The sequence below is a fragment of the Syngnathus acus genome, chromosome 15 (assembly GCF_901709675.1).
Source record: "Syngnathus acus chromosome 15, fSynAcu1.2, whole genome shotgun sequence".
Lineage (NCBI taxonomy): Eukaryota > Metazoa > Chordata > Actinopteri > Syngnathiformes > Syngnathidae > Syngnathus > Syngnathus acus.
In genome coordinates this window covers 6110131-6130099 of record NC_051100.1, presented here as the reverse complement: position 1 = coordinate 6130099, position 19969 = coordinate 6110131, and the positions used below count along the sequence as shown (strand labels likewise).

General features: G+C 41.3%; 2 protein-coding genes and 2 long non-coding RNA genes across 9 annotated transcripts; 3 read left to right on the top strand and 1 right to left on the bottom strand.

Annotated features, from left to right (window-relative positions):
• Positions 1-63: 63 nt before the first annotated feature.
• On the bottom strand, positions 64-12470 carry xpo1b (exportin 1 (CRM1 homolog, yeast) b). Of its 4 annotated transcripts, none has more exons than XM_037271038.1 (25): positions 12325-12470; positions 10816-10947; positions 10600-10701; positions 8752-8824; positions 8223-8284; positions 7687-7731; positions 7183-7364; positions 7047-7095; positions 6858-6977; positions 6659-6787; positions 6422-6580; positions 6136-6333; positions 5843-5981; positions 5572-5753; positions 5313-5469; positions 5068-5231; positions 4863-4997; positions 4395-4587; positions 3541-3647; positions 3172-3366; positions 2875-3043; positions 2574-2708; positions 2042-2201; positions 1865-1961; positions 64-1338 (listed from the first exon to the last, which is right to left on the bottom strand). In XM_037271038.1, the coding sequence occupies exons 2-25, from the start codon at positions 10939-10941 to the stop codon at positions 1192-1194; spliced, it is 3225 nt and encodes a 1074-aa protein (XP_037126933.1). In that variant the 5' UTR covers positions 10942-10947; positions 12325-12470; the 3' UTR covers positions 64-1191. The 4 variants fall into 4 exon arrangements, with proteins under 4 accessions (XP_037126933.1, XP_037126931.1, XP_037126934.1 ...); XM_037271036.1 differs by having other exon boundaries at positions 12071-12466; XM_037271039.1 differs by having other exon boundaries at positions 12311-12466.
• LOC119134444 lies at positions 5137-7376 on the top strand. Its single transcript, XR_005100338.1, has 2 exons — positions 5137-5254; positions 5537-7376. It is a non-coding gene; the product is annotated as an uncharacterized LOC119134444 (long non-coding RNA).
• A 594-nt stretch (positions 12471-13064) lies between the features above and the next one.
• Positions 13065-14635, top strand: LOC119134438. The gene is made up of 2 exons (XR_005100331.1): positions 13065-13410; positions 14228-14635. It is a non-coding gene; the product is annotated as an uncharacterized LOC119134438 (long non-coding RNA).
• A 696-nt stretch (positions 14636-15331) lies between these two features.
• Positions 15332-19661, top strand: LOC119134432 (RING finger protein 122-like). 3 transcript variants are annotated; one of them, XM_037271112.1, is made up of 7 exons: positions 15332-15549; positions 15664-16251; positions 16665-16821; positions 17707-17749; positions 17831-17872; positions 18487-18569; positions 19155-19661. In XM_037271112.1, exons 2-7 carry the CDS (start codon positions 16227-16229, stop codon positions 19291-19293), a joined length of 489 nt encoding a protein of 162 aa, XP_037127007.1. In that variant the 5' UTR covers positions 15332-15549; positions 15664-16226; the 3' UTR covers positions 19294-19661. The 3 variants fall into 3 exon arrangements, with proteins under 3 accessions (XP_037127007.1, XP_037127006.1, XP_037127005.1); XM_037271111.1 differs by having other exon boundaries at positions 15332-15787; positions 15881-16251; XM_037271110.1 differs by having other exon boundaries at positions 15332-16251.
• The last annotated feature ends 308 nt before the right edge of the window (positions 19662-19969 follow it).

Here is a 19969-nt window from a genome sequence, read left to right as displayed (position 1 = left end):
TGCATCCATTTCCAATGATGTAGTTGATGACATGATGTGGACCCAAGAAAGCAAAGACGTCTGTAAAACTCTAAACGTTTTAATCAGTTCAAAAAATTCACAACAAATGTAACACCTTGAGAAGGGATATTTACCATTAGAGACTGGGTACTTGCTAGGAATTTATACATTCTTGAGCCTAATTGTTTATTTGGACAGAACTCAACACGAACGAATGATAAATGCAAAAATACAAAATTAAATGTAAACCCGATTTATTATTTGTCATTTTGCTCTATCGGTAGTGTCTTGAAGCACTACTGCATGGTAAACAATCTAAATGAGCACAACTAAACACGTTGAAAGCCGTCAACCAAGAACCCATAAATACCTCTGCCACTTTAAAATGTCCCATTCATGGAGGCTCACAAATGAGCAACAATCCTCTTAGAGGAAAACAAAAGCCTGATGTCGACTACGCGACAGTACCCACACACACGCGCACGCACACCAAAAGAAACAATTGAACAAGAAAAAAGGAAAAAAAAAATGTTCCCATGGTATTAAAGATGCTATACAATTGGGATGATATGCACATTGTCACGTTCCTTAGAAAAGTGTTGAAACAACTTAGTCAGGTGCCGCACAAGTCACAATGGAAAAGATGCTGACATCTTTTCAGCCTTCATTCATTAGCCGTTCCATTCATTCTCCCACCAAGCGGTGTATGTGCCTCGAAAAGACCTTCCAACTCTACAAGTCTTGATGCAGATCAACAACAAAAAACATCTCACTGTATATAAATATATATATATATTTGTCACACATATATATATATATATATTTATGTATAAACAAATATATGGGGCGGAAAGAGCAAGGGAGGTGAAAAATAACCAACAAAATTCATAATGGATGACTTGTTCATGCAGTTCAGCAGCAAGCCAGACTGATAAACAACCGCAAGTTGTGGAAAGAGATGGGGGGGGGGGGGGGAGTTAGGTCTCCATACAAAACGTAGATTATGTAAAAAGGGCCAGGATTCATTTACATGTTATTGGCGTTGTTTTGCACAACCAGCATCCACTCTGCAGAGGGGGCGGAGCCTTCATCCGTCATTACGCTGAAGTGCCTTTCTTGGCTTTTGTTGTCTTTGCTGCGGTTAGTTGAGTTAGTTGGACAGTTCGACGGAGACGGCCGAGCAAGCGGGGCTCAGTCGCACATCTCCTCTGGGATCTCGTGGGGGTTGAGGATGCCTGGAACCGACATTTGGATTTTGTGTTTTTCTTCCTGAGCCTGACGAAGCGACGCTTCCCTCTCTTCCAGGAACAGGTCCGTCGTGTCCTCGCCGGCAAACTCCTGGAGAGCCACACACCAGTTAGTTATTCTTACTGCTTTTAAACTGCTCTTAACACTTATTTGTGCGCAATTGCCAACAATCTCAATAGTCTGCCATTTTTTTTTAATACATCTGTATATATTTATTTTTAAATGAGCGATATATGTGCATTATGTAAATGTATTTAGACAAAGCAAAAACCTGGACTAAATGAAGTTTTCACTTCCTCAGTTAAATGTAGTTGCTTGGCATCATAATGTCACCAGATGGTGCCAAAGCAACGTTTTTATAAAACATGGCCAAATCAGAAAGCAGTTTTTCTTTTCCCAGAAAAGAATGTTTGAATTTACAAATGATTAGCTGGACATTGGCTGGGATTTTATGTAAGCATTCTTATTATTACTCCAAGTAAATAATCATAAATTAGTGCAAGTACCTTTATTGTTCTTGTGTGGTGCAGATTAGGGGTTGAACAACCTGAATTTTTGTAGTCAAAACTTTGACTTTGCCGTTTCAATCACTCTCCAGCCATACACAAGGTCTCACCTTAATCTGGACGAGGAAGTCCCGAAGGTGCTCCTTGAAGGCAGGAATGTCCTGGTTGAGGCTGAACAGTCCGGTTACAAACACCTTTACCTGAGCACTACGGAGAACACGCAAGTGACATTAGATGGGAGAAGCCAAGCAGAAGGCTGGCTGCGCTTGAGTGCGGTGCAGACTTACTCCTGCAGGTGAGGGAAGGCCGTCTTGAGCAGGTTGGCCACGAACTCCTGAATGAACACCTGGTTGTTGGCGGGAGAGGCGGGGTTCAGTGCAGTGGTAATCTTGCCTTCCTCCACAAGGTTGAACATGTAGGCCAGGATGGAAGCGTGCATGGTCAGACCTGAAGAGACAAAAAAAAAAAAAAAAGGGGGCACCAAATGTCACTCACAGAAAAGGGATGAAAAGGTATGTCATTTACACTTCACAAATTCAAGAGAATGACCAGTTCCTCACTTTGTGACATCATACTGTGAGACGCCACCTCGTACACTTGTGCATAAACTCGTCGTTTCTTAGAGCAGCTTAGCTTAGACCATTGCTATTCGGTGAATTCAATGAGGACCCCCCCCCCCCCCCCCCCAAGTAATTTTGAGATGTCATACTTTGTGAGCATCAATTGAATGCAAACAAGTAAGCCTAACCATTTGAAAGATAAATCACAATTCATCAGCAAAGCGTTTAATTTCCTCAGCGATGGTGCGTGCAAACTCACCGGCAGTGTGAGAGGTGTCAGTGACCACCGAGAAGATGTGTTGGAGGATATCGCAGAAGTACGTCTGGTAAAAGCTCTGAGCTGCGGCTTCCTCCTGAGCCACGTTCTGAAGCATTGTGTAGAGAATCTGCAGACCTGATCAAAATGAAAAAAAAAAAAAACACGCAGAGGCACATAAACTCACACGACGTCTCGATGCGAGTTGCCCTTTTGAAGTGAACTGTTGTCTGCATTCTGTGCCCCCATTGGCATTCTTGCTCGATGACATTTCAACAGGCAAAGCAGGGGCCAGGGTCCTTACCCGTGTCAGCAACATTCCTCATGGTGTGTTTGAAGGCCCAGATGATGGAGTCCAGCACCAGTTTGAACTGGGCTGGGGGGATGGCGAGGAATGCGGGGAAGCAGTGCGAGTTGACAGCTTGCAGCAGGTAGAAGAAGTGAGTTCGGTGCTCGGGATACTCTTCAAAGTTCTGGGGTGGGGTTGCAATGAGGAAACACCACCCGGGAGTTCATACAAGTGCTTCTTCGTTCATTCACTGATTTAACCTTTCTTCGTATGCACGGCTGTGGTGTCATATAATATCAAGTCCAAGCATACCTTGTTGATCATGTTGAGAGTGCACTCGAAGACAGCGTCAAAGATTTGGGGGATTTCAGTGGTGATGTGCCCTCCCAGCTTGTTGACGATGGTTGCCATGGTGCTGAGAACTTCAGGCTCACGGGCAGCCGGGACGTTGCGTTGGTAGTCAATGAGGACGGCATCTAGCAGTGGGGGAACAAAATTCTCACCGACCTGCAAAACAACAGGATGGATCAGAACAATGAGCACAAAGAGAAGCGGTAGAGAATACGTCAAAATCAAATTAATCACCAGAATCGTTTATCAACCAATTGGAGCAGCAAGCTTGAACTTGACTGATTTGTTTTATTTTGAAAGGGTGTGTGTGTGTGTGTGGTGGTTTCTCACCATCTGCGGATCGTTCGATCGGCTGACCCAGCCCGAGATCAGTTTCAATGTCTCTCGTTTGACAGTCCTCATGCTCCTGATCAGAGGCTGCTTGGTTACCATTTCTCCTGCACACGCAAAACCACATGTCAAACATACGAGCAAATTCAAACGGGAACGATTTTGGTGTGGAACCAGTACAATGGAAGCGCAAATTAAGACTCCAGCAAATGGTTGTTGTTGCTCAGTTTTTCGTGGAATACTTTTTTGGGTTTTTGAATCTTTGAATTGATATGATCATTTTTAGTTTGTGATGCCGATCTGTCTAGACGCAAAGTTGGCATAATGGATTACTGGAAATACGTAAAGGTCCTATTTACTTCAACCAAACAAGCTTGTTGTTCAATGAGACACTAGGTGTACTTTATCAAGCCAGCCACGCATTCTCTGAACCACTTATCCTCATCAAGAGGGAAATTGAGGAAAATGTATCACTTAGTTGTGTTTCACTTAAATTACGCACTTAGCTTGCAAAAGGTGCAAGGCACTAAGCTGCATTTGTATACAGCTTTGAATTACACTGTTGACCCCTCCAAATCTTTATCCCAAGAAAATTAATTTTTAAAGGTAATCTCTGCCTTGAGGTCTAACCATAGAAACCAGTGAATCTCTTTAAAAGTCAGCTACTTATGGACTATGTGTTTGATTACTCATGTAAAATGAGAACAAACAGCAAATCTGTTGCTTAGGTCAGTATGCCATTCTGTAAAATAATAGTCAAGATATGATGACTCATACCAGTAAGTTTGAATACTTATCAAATATCTCCAAAGGTCCAATAATCACATACAATAAATGCCATAATGAACACACACCTCCCATACCATTTGTCTGAATGGCAGCAGATATGTTCTCGCTGAGGCACTTGTACACATTGAGCATGTCGAGGTAAATCCGGCCCAGTTGGATGACAAATGGGTGTCCGACAGCCTTACAGGCTCTCACATTGGTCTTCAGGATGCTGCCAAGTTGTTTCACAGTCTCTGGGTCCTTCAAAATGTCCACATTCTGATGGTGGATGCAGCGGGAGAAAGCGCAGAGAAATTGGAGTTATGTATTTGAACAGAAACTCGATAAGCGTGACTCGTGTCGTCAAAGTGTTTCACAAAATGCGTTTCCCTCAGGCCAGACATTTAGTTGACTTCAAAGTGTTCAACACGCCGAGTGAAACCGCATGAACAAGAATACATGTGAAATGCAAAAGTGTATTTGGTTTACTTATATTTCCTACTCGCACCGTATTGAGATATCTGAAAGAGACAATGAAAGTATATTCTAGTTACCTTGGTGGCCTGCTGGATGATGTTGTCCCACACTTGATTGGGCAGCAACATGTATTTCTCAATAAGATGCTCCTGTACAGCTTGGTCGGTCTGAGCGCCAATCATATAACCTACAGCTTCGTAGAAGGTGTGCACCTTGGATGCAAACGAGAGTGAGCGGATGAGTCGAGCGTGACGACGGTTTTTCCGTATTGTCTGCACTGACCTGCTGTGGCTGTAGGTCGCAGATGATGGTGTTGATGTTGTTGAGGATCTCGTCAATAAAGGGCATCACCTCTCCCACCTGTACCTGGATGAAGTGCCGCCGGCATTTCTGGGCAATCTTGATGAATGTGTCACACGCCATGTCCTGAACTCCATCATGGGTCTCTGATGGCAAAGGACCATTGACGGTGAGCAGATTATTACGTTACACAAGACGAAGAAAATGGGCGACTTTCAAAATCTCACCGTGCATGAATTCGAAGAGCTTGTTGACCACCGTTTTGAGGAACTTCCAGTGGGCTCTGAGAAAGCGAGGATACTGGCCTACGATGTACATGATGTCGGAGGCTATGATGGCCTTGTTGTCCTTTCCCCTTTTTTGTTCACACAGCCCTAACAGATCCTGCGACCAAAAAAAAAAAAAAAAAAGTCACGTTTTCAACAATCGACTAACTGAAATCTTTTTCTAGGCGCATTCTTCATCAAGAAGGAATATTAAGCCCACCTTGATGACTGTGACCAAGAACCTCTTTTCATCCTCTTCATGCATCGCCCCGCTGATCGATCCAATGGCCCAACACAATGTGTTGAGATTCTTCCAGGACCACTCAGTACCGTTCACCTGGTTGTGAAGCTTCTCAGTCATGATACGCTCAGTGTCTGCATAGTCCAAGTGAGTCAGGTATACTGCAGAGAAGCACACATTCATGATTAGTCTTTCACTGAAGCAAATCCTTGCGTAGACCATTAAGTGGGACAGAATATGGGAGACCTACCAAGTGTTTCTCTCATGTTTTTGTAGAGGTTTATGGAATCGGTGTCCTTCATGAACTCTCTGACTACCTCCCCTTGGTCATTCTCCACCACCAGGACTTCCTCTGGTTTTGCCATCCGGCTGACCATCAGCAGTCGAACCTATTGGGCGTGCGTGGGCGCAAAGAAAATTGAATGAAAAGATCATCCAAAATATGTACAATAATAAAACCATATCAATAGCACGCACAACAATTTAACAAGTTATCAGACCCGTCCGTGTCTTATTTGCCACCACGGGAGCGAGGAGTGGTACCTTGGACAGGACGGGCAGGTAGAGCTGCCTGCGCGGTGGCACATCAAAGTGCTGGTTTCCGGACAGCAACGGCGACGTGCATGTGGAAAACGGACTCTCTCGGTACAGCTCGGCCGCCAAATGGTTCCAATATTCCAAACAAATTTTAAAGATTTCTGTCTCTTCCACTTCTGACACCAGTAGCATGTAGTGAAGCGCCTGAAGCAGAACAGGAAGATCAGAAACCCGTTTGTCTGCTCCGATCCTGAAATATTTTCCCCGTCCATCCTCTGGATCGGCAACTTACCTCCATTAACGTTTCTCTGAGGTAAAGCCGTGTTTCAATGAGCGTCCCGTGCTCTTTCAGGAAAGTACAAAGGAACAGACTGAGATTCTGGATAAAGTTCTGCTCCTCATCTTTCCCATTGGCGTAAGCCAGACGGATGTTAGTGTTGAGGGGAAGCATCTAGATTAAAAAAAATTTGGGTTAGAGTTCCATTTTGCATGGGCCAAAAAGGACACTTGCGTTTGCCATCAAGGTCACCTGCTTGAGTTGACACATTGTCAGGGTGAAGAGTGTGACAAACTGGTCCTCGTACTGGCTGACGCTTACTCCAGCAATTTCAGTCAAACACTTGAGCGTCACATTGCGGAACATGGGAACGTTCAGGAACTAAAAAGAATCAGAGGAGATACTCAACTACGTTTTTATCATATAATCAACCTATCTATCGCAAGCTTACCTTATACACTAATGTGCTGATGAGCTTGGTTTCAAAGATATAGCCCAGAGGAATCCAGTTAAGGAAACGTAAGAGGGTCTCCAAAGTGGCATGAACCAGGGGGGCATTCTGGGAATTTTCCTAAAATACAACATGATGACATTTAAAAACAAAAAACATGATGACGAGGGACTGGGATTTAGAACATACCATAACAAACTGGCAAAGCTGGAATATCTGGGAGAATTCATTGCACATACTGAAAGAAACACAAGGGCATATTATTAGCGATACAGTACGCAGCAGTTGGTCAATGTTGCGCTTTTAAGTAGAGTACTCTACTAACCTGTCTTTTAGATGTTTAGCTTTGACCTGGGTCATCTGGCCACTGGAAAAGTCAAAGACCTCCTCGCTCAGCAGTTTGAGAATGACCATGTTGTTCTGGCAAAGACTCTCGCTGGTTCGGCTTGCTCCCACAATGTCGCTGATGAAGGTGGGCCAGTGCTTGGGCCATTCCTGCTTCAAGATCTACACACAGAAGGATTCAAACATTTTCGACAGTGTGACAAATGCGGTGAAAATTATGGACCGAGCGAATTTCTATCTGTGACACTTGCTAAAAATAAGTCATCCTAAAAATAACTCAAAAATGTGTCCCTATTACTTTCTGATGGCGTAAATCTTCATCGCAAAGTTATATAGCGTCTGTTTTTGTCAACGACACTTCAAACACAGCCTCTTAAGAACAGATGTGCAATTTGGACTCTTAATTGACATGCTTTTGCCACTACACCGGTGGGCAGCCTTTTCATCTCATTTTGAATGGAAATAATGAATGGAATAAACTTACCTGAACAAGAATCATGTTCAGCTTTCCAATGTACACCTTTTCTTTCTAAAAAGTACAAATGTAAAACAACTGAGCTGTTGGATTGTTTCAAAGGCAACAATAATGACAATATTTGGCATTTTAACTAGCAATATTCAAGGCTCTCGGTGCCACTAAGAAAGATTATTTACTTATGATTTAGAAGAGGGGAGAAAAAAAAAAAATTTATTTCGATATGACGATTTGAGGTAGGAGTGATGACGTAAGTAATGTTTATTTTAATATTCAATAAATCTGTCAAATATTTGTCAACTAATCATAGACAAAAACAAGTTTTTATTTCCAGCCCATTGGACATTTCAATTCCTGGTCACCAAATAAATTAAACTCTTATCTCAAGGCACCACTGTGTATACATATACGAAATAAAACAAAAAGGTGGCCAAAATGTATTCTATTATTACATTTAGGATTACTAGACTGAATTAAACTTTTTAGTTAGTCTAAATTCCACTTTTAATACAATACAACATGCATGATACATGACTGTTGCATACCTCCACATTTGCAGCATCAGATGACGTCTTAATAATGAGACCGACGACATACTTTTTTATCCCTGGAAAATAGACATAACACAAGCATTGAATAAAAAGGGATTTCCAAATATCCTGACATGAAAGTTGCCTGCCATTGACATTCTTCAAAATCTCCTTCTTCAGGTGGTTGCACCAGCACATGATTTGTTCGCATCCTTTTTGGTGCGGAAGAGCATGACCATATTTGCTGATGTATAGTCGTCTCCATTGGCATAACGTAGTTTCGTTTGATATAAAGACTGAGTGGTTCAAGATCGATTTGCTATTCATATATATATATATATATTTTAGCTGTAACAAGAACTTTGATCAGCGACTGACAAAACAGCTCAATTAAGACAAAAACAAAAAAAGAAAAGATGCTACGACTAAAACATCAAACGTCAATAGAAAAAGCAGTGAATTAAAAAAGTCTGACAGGTGTAACCAAGACATGATTCAAAGTTTTTTGAATGGTTTGAGAGCATCACAGTAAAAAAATATATACCTTCACATTGATTTCGGGGAAGAATTTTCCATCTTGTTTTGATAACGGTTTCCAAAATCTGAAGGGCGTAGTACTGCAACAAGGAAAGAGGGACACTTTAAGATTCGGTAAACATCCTGAATTAAATGGAAAAGTCTCTAGCTAACAATTTGACAGAACCCCATCTTTCATGTAGATTTTCTAGCATTCTGTGTGTAGTATTGAACGATTGCTTTGTAACAGACGTGAATCTGAAACATCAAATATTTTTGATGGACAGAAATTTCTCCAAAAATCCATGTCAGGTTCTTAAGTGTAATGTCCTTTCATAAGTAATTGTATCTTTGTCATTAAGCCCATATCGAGTGCATTTGCATTTTTTCCCCATACCGTTACGAGGAAGAAAAAAAAAAAAGATATTGCATCTACATAAGTATTCACAGCCTTTGCTACTTTTTTGATGCACCTTTGGCAATAATTACAGCATCGAGTCTTTGAATACAACGCCACAAGCTTGGAAGACCGTTGGTCAGTTTTGCCTATTCTTCTATGCGGCACCTCTCATGATCCATCAGGTTGGATGGGGAGCATCAATGCAAATCCATTTTCAATTGTCTCCAGAGATGTCCAATCAGATTGAGGTTTGGTCTCTGATTGGGTCACTCTAGAACAGGGGTCGGGAACCTTTTTGGCGGACAGAGCCATAAATGCCCATTTTTTCAAAAATAACTTCCCGTGAGAGCCATACTATTTAAAAAAAAAAAAAAAAAAAAGATAAATTAAATACAATTAAATGCATGTATTTTAATTAAGACAAACGATTTTTTTGCATGTACTAATGTATTCTTTTTAATAACATTTTTACCGTCGCCAAAAGAGCCATATCTGGCTCGTGAGCCATAGGCTCCCGACTCCTGCTCTAGAACATTCAGACTTGTTCTGAAGCCACTCCATCATTGTCTTTGCTGTGTGCTTGGGCTCGTTGTCCTGCTTCACTGTCGGGATGGTATTGGTCCGGTGATGAGTGGTGTCTTGGTTCCTCCAAACATGATGCATGGCATTTACGCCAAAATGTCTAATAGGTGTCTGAGTAAACCAGAGGTTTTTCATTCTCATAGTCCGAGAGTCTATCAAGATGCTTTTTGGCTGCCACATGTCTTTTGAGTTGCTTCCATTTGGCTACTCCATCATACAGGCCTGATTGGTGGAGTGCTGCAAAAATGCTATTCTTTCTAAAAGGTTCTCTTCTCTCTACAGGAGGCCACCAGAGCTCTGAAAGAATGACCATCAGGATCTTAATGCACTACGGCCCTTCTCCCCAGGTTGCTCATAATAGAAGTTCTTGGAAGAGTCCTTACGGTTCAGAATTTATTCTATTGATGGATGATGGAGGCTTTTGTTCTTAGTGGAGGTATCAAAGCAGCAGATCCGAGTTCCATTATCTAATTGTGCCAAAGAGGCCTAATTTAACACTTCTCTGTCCTGGCTGGTTTGTACAGATATAGTGGCAATAAAAGTAGTATAGCCTGAACTCTGCGGAATGTTACCATGTTTAGTTTATTGTGAAGAGACTCACCTCGATAATCACAATGACATTCGACTGTTGTCGAAAATAAGTACACTTTTAGTAGTTTTGTTTGAAATTTGTCTATTTTTTTTTTTTTTTTTTTACATTTGTGATTTTTGTGAACATGGAAAAAGCACACTGCTTGTCATGGACTGCCTTCACAACCCTCTCATTGAAAATGTATCGGAATGGATTGATTTTATGCTTCCATTTTACAGTATAGTACTTTGTTTATTCGCTAATTAGATCAGTGGTGGCGCACATCTAATTTCCACATAAAATAATCAGTGAACTCGGCTTACTTTGGTGTTCATATTCTGGGAGAACTCCAGGATGGTGTCCACTCTTGTCCAGGCATCGGGGTGTTCTTTGAGGTGCGTCAACACTTCCTGCGCCATTCTTTGCTGCAATAGAATTATTCAAGACACTGTAGAATTAAGACAATTTTTCTTTGAAATTCAGAAAATTACTATGCCATGGAAATTATTTTTTATAAAGTGATTTGCAACATCATTTACCTGTGGTCCCACCCCATGATACAAACAGTTCACCACATTATCCAGCAGGTTAATATCCAGTTTCTGGTTGAAGTCCAGCAGCTGCTGTGCTGCATGGTCTGCTAACATTGTCATAATTGCTGGCATAGAGCTCTGCAACAACGACAGGAAAGAGAGGAGGGGTCATGGAAGCACCGAATTCATTCAACAGGGCAAAGTCATGTGCACCATGCGTTTTGAAACAATTCCAAACAGCTGACAATGAAACAACAACATCCCCCCCAACCAACCAATTGTCAACAACCAGGCAACACGTCTGAAGACGTTGAAAGGTACAAGGACTTTTCAGGTTTAAAAGAAGCTCTTGTCACGTGTTGTCCAAGGCAAGGAGAAATTATTAATCCAATTTATTACAATACGGACAGTTACTTGTAGTTACGCATTCATTATTATTAAGTAATGAACCGAGCCACGTGTCTGATACAAAAGTCGACGTCACTTTGTTTACACCTTAAAGAAACCTAGCTAACGCATCCAAAGTCCAACTAGAAAAAAAAAAAAAAAAGACAAGTGAGCAATTAACGATCATGTTGACAGTGCCGAGCAGCAGTTGTAGCCATGTCAGCATTCATTCTGCACAAATTCACACACTGCAAGCCAAACAATAAATTGCCCTTAGGCTCTATTTTGTGAAGCTGTGGAGTGGCTGGCTAGCAGTTCCCATGTGGTCCAGCAATGGCGTGCGTGGTCTAAGCAACCCCTCCCACCACAGCACCAACGATTTGCTCCGCGTAACGTAAAAGGAGTTTTAGTGTTTTTACCACCAAATTTACAGTTGGTGCTTTTAAGATGGTTGGCCGCGTACGCGTGACACGTGACAAAGAGAAGGCTAACAGTGGCGAGCAAGTGAGTGCCTAGCAACACCAACTTGACATCCGCTGCCATCACGTCGTACGAAGTGATGCTGGTGAACTGGGAGGGGCGTGGAATGAATCTCACACCGTTGGTTTTAAACCAAGTTCAAACACATTTCGGACAACACGCATGACTTCCACAGCACACGATAGTCCCACGCGTGGCTATTTAATTACACAAAGTATGCTATCGATGTCATTCAAAAGCCGTTTGCTGAGCACAATGAAAAGCTATGCAAACATGATATAAAACAATAGGAATTCGCTAGCTATGCCCCGCACATGTAGAACATACATAAAGCCAGCCAGCCAGCCAGCCTTACAACAACTTGGCGCTTTGCACTTCACTTCAGTTTACGTACCTATAGTCCGAGGCTCTGATTGAAAAGTGCGGCGTTAGCAAAAGAACGTACAAGATATAGTGAGCACTTGAGATTCACAGTTGATAAGAAAAGCTTTCCTATTTCTGCAGCGTTGACTATCTCCAGCTCCAGCAGCGAGGGATGTTTGGCTGCTAATGACCACTGATTGGATCCCCAAACTACTATCAAGGCAATGCTAGCAAGCTGTCGCTCAAAGACATTTTACGAAACAAAACAAACCTTGAATCACAAACCTAATAAATGCGTTACTCTTAATAAATTTCCAGCGGGGCGGTATGGAGGTTGTGTGCCTGCGCCTCCTTTCCTCTCTCAAGCAACTAACTCGCAACCGGTTGAAACCGGTTCAGACTGGGAGATTCCATCTCGGTTTAGTTTTCAGCCGATGGCGCCGCGTAAAGTTTGGACTGGAGTCCCGCCCATCACGCGCCGTGATTGGCTGCAGCGTTGGCGGAGAAATCCCGACTGAGCTCCCATTTTGCGGCGAACCCGTCGATCAATTTCAATTGGCTCAAGCGCCCACGCGACCACTCCGCCAGGAGAGAAAAAGAGGGCAGACTCCTATGTAGAATGGATTTCTTCATGAGTCTGTGTCGGAATAGCGAACATCTAAAAGACACATTTCATTGCTGTAATCGAAGCATAAAATACAAAACACTGTCATTTACGTAGCTCATTATCATCCCATACGTGCCAAGCAGCAAGAAAAAAGATGCTGTTTAATCAATCCACTAAAACTAGCAATTTTAGATATTTTCAAATGTAAAAAAAGATCAGCATGTCCCTCCGACAGGGACACTTGCTGGTCTGTATGATGATCTGCACTGCAAGTACCATTCATGAATATGCCTGTTGCTTGTAAGCTGGTAATTTTCCACCAGCCACGAGTGGGAGTGGTTACACGATCACGAACGCACGAGGTTACAAAAACGACCTGGAGGAGAATTTGACTTCAAGAATGGGCAACGGTAGAAAAATGACAGGTGGACTTAAGATACTAAGTACGTCGGTAGCATCATAAATAGATCATGAAGTGGAACATTGCAGGATTAGCCCGTCCCGAGCCATACTCGGGGCATTGCTGTCAACGAGGATGCAAACATGACAGCACCCCCCGCCCCCCCCTCTCACCCACCCTCTGTAGTCACGTGGTCCAGCGCGCTACTTGATGGAAAAATACTGGATTTGGTGTCGAGCGTAGCACAGTACACAACCTAGTACAAAGTCATTCACTGAGGATTTTTCGAAGGGCGTCACGGACTTCACCCAGCAACAACGTTTTTAGGTCTACGTGAGCCACAATTAATCGACCGTGCTCTTTTGTAGGTTCTTTTGAAGTTAACGTTTCTGCTCTGGCAATATTTGCATGCAGAATTTGCTCAAATGCAGTCCAATATCCATGCCATTCATTTAGTGGTAAATTATCATTAGACATGCAAACAAGTGCATCGTCAAGTATAGCAGGTGCATTTTAAAGCATACAATACTGTAATGCAGAAATCAGGATTACAGTCACTGTGGTGCAGGGATGTCAAAGTCATTGTCTTTCAGGGGACAAATATAGCCAAAGTTTATGCCAATAAAATCATAGTACTGTATAATTAATGCAAATGATTGTTTCCCATTTTTGTTTTTTTGTTTTTCGTTTCGTTTTGTGTCATTGGGTGAATAATAGCCACTTATTGTTGTGGCTGTGATTTCGCCAGAATAAAAGTAAAAGGAAAAAAAAAGTTTCTTGAAAGTAGGCTATTTGGATTTAAGAAAGAAAAAATAGACAAGTCCAACTTGCTTTCGATTGTGTTTCAGTTTACAAATTGAGCTCAACTCAAAGCAAACGGACAGGAATGTATCGTTATACATGTGCGAAGTTGGGGGAGTGGTCAGATGAAGGCTGGTTATAGCTTGTTTAGTCTGGTTGAAGCGTGACACGACATTTACATATATTATGACGCCACACTTTGTTTTGACCACCATGTGGAAGTCGGTTAACCATATTGTGAAACAATATTGTGCTGTTATCCAAGCTGATATGTATATGTAAATATATACACATATCTAAATAAATGACTGCAAAATCGTTTAAAAAGTTATTTAAAAATATTAAATGCAAGTTAATTTACCCTTATTCTTTCGCTTTAGACTTTACCTGTAACTGAAGAACAGGAAATTGGACTGTGGTCGTGACCCGTCACGCTACTCTAGTCCATGCTTTCAGACAACTTAAAAAATATCAACAAAAAGCAGCGCCATCTTCTGCTCCTTCAGTGCCTGACGTTACTGCTTTCAAACGTGAAACTTGACTGACCTCTGGTGGACAAAGAGTGCAATTGTCTTGAAACGCCGGACAAATCATCATGGCTGTTGCTTTATGTTATGTTGAGTTTGTATGTTCTCCCCGTGTGCTTGCATGGATTTTCTTTCTGCACAGCATCAACAACAATACAGTATAGGTACACACAAACAAATGATTAGACCTCCTTACTAATATGTCCCTTTCAACATGCCTGTGTAAGGGGTAGGCAGAAGTACAATAAATGAATCTTCCCCCTTGTCCAGTATTAATTTTTATGAATAATATGATCCTGATTCTCGTGAGTCTTGTAAATTAATGTTACAAACAAAAACGTTTGTTTTAAAAACTTTTAAAGACTTTTTGTGATGAGTAGCACTTACTGTATCACATTTGGAGAATACCTGCGTGTGTACCATTTTAGGGGACAAGAGCAAGGGCACATATTTACATAAACAACTAACTAAGTCGTCTTACTCCAAAAATAAATGCAAGATATTTAGTTTGGCTCAAGACTTCTGGGATACCAACATTTCTCATTTTCCTGAAATTTGACATGTGCTTGCTGCATTCTTTATTATGCAACTTTCCACCACAACCTTGCAGTAAGATCCAAACCCAGACTAAAAATTATGGACTGTGAAAAGGCAAAAATGCTCAACATCAACAACACAATATTTTGCATTAACACCTGATTTTTTTCTTACATTTCTTTTCTTCAATTTGACCATATGTCGTATATGTTTAAATTGGAACATTTATCAAGAACACATTATCTTCACTTTATTCTTTTTTTTTTAGCATTTAGCTTTATACTGTTTTATTCTTTTGTTTAAATTTGCATATTTTTAAAGTACACCCCCACCAAAAAAATGGAGAAGGAAGTGGGGGAGGTGGAAAGAAAAGCCCAAAAGGGGTGGCAGTAAGGCAGGCGGGGGGGGGAAAGGAGGGGGCACTGAAAGCAGAGCTGTGATGCAGTGAGCGAATCACATGAGCCTGGATCTGTTTACAAACTGAGCGCTCCATAGACGTGAAGTAGAAAAGAGAAACGAGGACGGCGAGAATCAACACAAGTACGACAGAAAAACGAAGAACGGGGAGCCTGACTTTACAGAATTTCGTTATGTCATCCAGCCACCATTTGTGTTGTGCCTTCACAGCAGGAATGCAGGTGAAGAGATGAAGAGCTGCTTTCCACAAGATCACCGAGGTTGCTTGCTTGGCTGACTGTGTTGCTGCCATCCATGTCCTTTTCCCTTTGTATCTCCATAATTGGCCACGGCAGGTTGTCACACCCGGAGAGGAAGGAAGAAAGCCACGTAGATAACTAAAACAGGAGAGAAGACAGGAAAGCGAGAGTGAGAAAACCTCGTGACAATGTTTTGAGTGGGAGACGAAGCACAACGCAGGTACTGCTAACCAAAGACATATGGAAAGAGATTTTTTTTTTTTTTAATAGATCTATATTAACATCGTTTTTCCACATGCTTCCACCCTTCAAGACTTTGGTAATGTGACGCAGGACAAAGACGTTGAACAATTCTATTTGCATCCCATGGGAAATCAGGAGGATGTTGCTCCCACATTTTTGGGTGAATCATCCTCGACAAAGTAATTGGAGTACAAACGAGCAGCTTGTTACTCCCATCATGATGGCCACTTGAGAAACTGGTTGCCTCCAGACTACAAGAATTCAACACATTGTACATCCCAAATTTTGGGTTAAATGACTGCGACCCTAAGAAGTGGAAGGAATCGAGTTGTGAAGGCCATCCTTTGGGCTTTACAGTGGTCAACCTCTCCAGAGAATTTTCAGACTTTTGACATCTGTACAATCTATCAAATTTGATGCAACCTTTTCAGTGGTGTAACGGTGAGTGTTAATTTCTAGTTTGGAATTTTGCTCAGTGCTATTACTTTGTTTTGATTACCAATGCAGTATTATGTTGTTATACATACATATGCATACTTAAAAGCAATCTCATCTGAAAAAAACTCTTTAAAATATATTAAAAATTCAGATAAATATTGCATTTGTGGAAAATGAGTTCACCAATTTTCTGAAGCTGATCCGTGATTGCTCGTGACCTGAGATCTGGCAACGGTGATGTTATTTTGAGTGGACAGCAAATGGCAAAATGGCCGCCCCTTGAGATGATTTTTCCTGTTTGATTCATATTCCACAAACAAAACAATAAATAAATACGTGGTTATTTGATCTTTGAAACTTTATTGTCTTCAATATTTGTATTGAACTACTTGTTATACTTTCCCCCATCTTTGCAGGGTGTCGGTGTGACCTTGCATTGCAGAACTCGGACCCCTCCTGTAAGATGACGTCTGAAGAGGTCTTCCATCTGCCGCTCAATGTCTACATCATCATTCTGGGCATCGGGCTTTTTATCCTAATGCTCAGTCTCATTTTCTGCTGCTACCTGGTCAGGTATGTGATAGCCACCATTCACAAAGAACCTGCAATTGTCATACTGAAATACAAACTGCGTTACATCTGGGAACACAGTTTTTTGTCCTGTTAGGTCTGGCAGCTGTTTTTACCTCATTTTGAGTGCACATTAAAAAACGGATGGTGCATTTTCTCTATCGTGCTAATCTGTGAAAATTTGTAAGCTGTGGAGGAAGACAAAAAACCCCAGACAGCTAATTTAATTTTTACATAGCATAAAAATCTAACTCAATAGACTTCTTGGATTGTTCATCTCACAAATATGTCACATTGTTATTAAATAGAACTGATTTAAAATCCAGCATCAACACAGCTTATTTTGTTCAAGGTCATGCGGTTGGAGCCTTTCACAGACAATTTACAACAAGGAGCTGTTGTTTAACAAATGACAAAATGAATAAATCCTGAAGGAATTGGAGTCTGATTTAATCTGTGTGATTAACCAAGGTTTGGGGCATAACAAACAGGTTTCTCCCAAGCAAATATTTTGAAAAACCCATTTCATTATATAATCCTTTTCACCCGGGCCATCTGTTGCAGAAGATGAAAACTTTTTTTCCCTGCCAACCTCCAAAATATCTAACACCAAACATTCAGTTCTAACATCTGTTCTGACCAATCTTTAGAGGGGGTGGGCAATTCTGAAAGGTGCTACACGCGGTGAGCTTGGATAGACAAGCTCTGACATGAATTGCCCATTGTAGGAATTCCAAGACTTGTTGAAGGACTATCGCTGCTGATCCACGAGGCATGACTAGACGTGCTGGGATAATGAACCAATATGCATCCAGAGTTCATTTAATGTCATTTTCACAACTATGGATTGCTGCATAATTGCGTTAAAAATATAATTGTTTTTCACAGACTCAAGCGACATAGTGCAAGAGAACACTATGGCTATAATGAGGTAACTCATTCGAACTGTCGCACTAAACCAGACTGCAATATTATTCAAGTCTAAAAGTATTCCTTTTGACATTGCTTGCAGGTTGTTCTAAAAGGAGCAGGGAAGAAACTGAGCCTTCTTGGGGTAAGTTCAGTATGAGGTGAAAGGGTGCCAGCTTAAATCCACTCGGTCAGATTTACAGCAAAACTTGGCAGCGTGGTCTTGAAAAACGTGCCCCCTCGGTCTGCCTACCTTCATAGTACAGTCAAAGGTGATCCATTCAGTGATGCTTGTCGGGCTTCCAAGTTTTCAACATTTTTCCAAGAGAAGTTATTATCATAGAAATGGCTAAAAGTAGAACTGGAGAGGAGCAGGATTGTTGTTCAGAGCCTTGTTGTTGTCATTCTGTGGCATCGCTACACTGGCAGCGGGCAACGCTTCATCTTTGCGGTTTCTGTACTTTGCCAGTTTGTATGTCAAAGAAATTTATACTCAAGGCGGTTGTGGGAAAAGAAAAGATACATATTTTCAGCATAACACAATGTGCAATGTTGCTCAGGTCATTTTTATACTATTTATTTGTCATTATACTTTTTGCTACATGCTAGTTATGTTAGCATTTGCTGGATAAAAACAATTTTGCATGCAATTGCTAATTATCCCATGTTGTTCATATGGAGCAGCCAGATGTGTGCAAATACTGCAATAAATTCCTGTTGTTTGGTTGTTGATTGTTGTCATTCTTTTTCCCCTTGCAGCAAACATGTGCAGTGTGTTTAGAAGAGTTTCGCAGCCGGGATGAGCTTGGAGTGTGTCCATGTTCACATGCTTTTCATAAGAAGTAAGTTCTGTAATTGCTAAGCATTGGTATTGGACACCAAGCATACATACAAATCCATCTTCAAAGGGGTCCTGAAAACACGATTTACCAACGACACGCAAAAAAAAAATTGTTCATGGAAATGACTGAATTTCACAGTATGGTGGATTTTTGCCTTCAAGTTCTCCAGCAGACAAAAGCTTGGCTATTTTGTCAGGTTGTGCTGGAGGCAAATATTGGCACATTCAGGTGTGACATTTTTGCATGTTTGAACAAGCACGTGACTCATGCAGAATGGCCTTGAGAATGTGACTTTTTTTTTTTTAGCTTAACATTTGGAATTGTCATAGATTTGAGGGTTTTGTCATTGGCAGCTCGTCAATCAAGGGCACTGGGCCACCACTGCACCATTCAGCTGAGTTACCTTGAATACGGAAAAAAAGAAATCCTAAAATTTAAATATGCAAATATTTGGAAAATAAAATAAATGTGTAGGTTTCCAAAAATTTGAATTAATACAATTTGTAAAATTGTTCATTTTATATCAATATCCTTTAAACGACATAATGATGTTTAGTACTTGAATTGTCATCTGTTTTTTCTCAGGTGTCTATTGAAATGGTTAGAGATCCGTAGTGTCTGCCCCATGTGCAACAAGCCAATATGCCGCCTCCAGCCTGGGCCTTCACAAGCTGCCGAGCAGCCACAGGGTCTCCTGGAGGTCCTAGAGGGACCGCAGATATGATGCGCAAAACCGGCCAAGGCTGTTTCTACAACATTGAAACGGATTGTACTACAAGAACATTTTTATATGACAAATCTTAAGGTGGAAGGACTTATTCGAATGTGAGTGTGCAATGTTTAATAACTGTTTATAATTATGGAGCAAAAATATTGTAGGGCAGACATTTTCGTCAAACTTTCAGAGAAGCACTGGCGTTTTTCTAAATGTTATGGTACATACTATGAAGACTGCGGTAGTCTGATGTGCTTTTCCTAATGTCAGTCACAATGAAGTCACGTGGGCACATCACACATTTGTGCAAATATTTGTATCTTGAATTTGTATAGCATAAAAGTCCAATAAAAAAAATATATATATATAAAATACTGCCCGAAGACTGCTCGGATCGGCTCCAGCACGCCCTCGACCCTCGTGAAGATAAGCGGTTCGGAGGCTGAATGAATGAATATAGAATAACATGCACTCATAGGTGACCTAGTTTTCCACTGCCATTAGAATATGTGGTGCATTTATGGTCAATTCAACCATTGGTGGTTTACGCCAAGTGATATTTCATGTTGCAGTCTGAGAGTCCAGGGAGCAAACACGATCATATCATATAGCACAAAAGGTAAGCAGAGCTGCACCGAGTCATTCGGTTACAGAAATTTGGCTTGCTTTTTTGCAAACAGCTGCT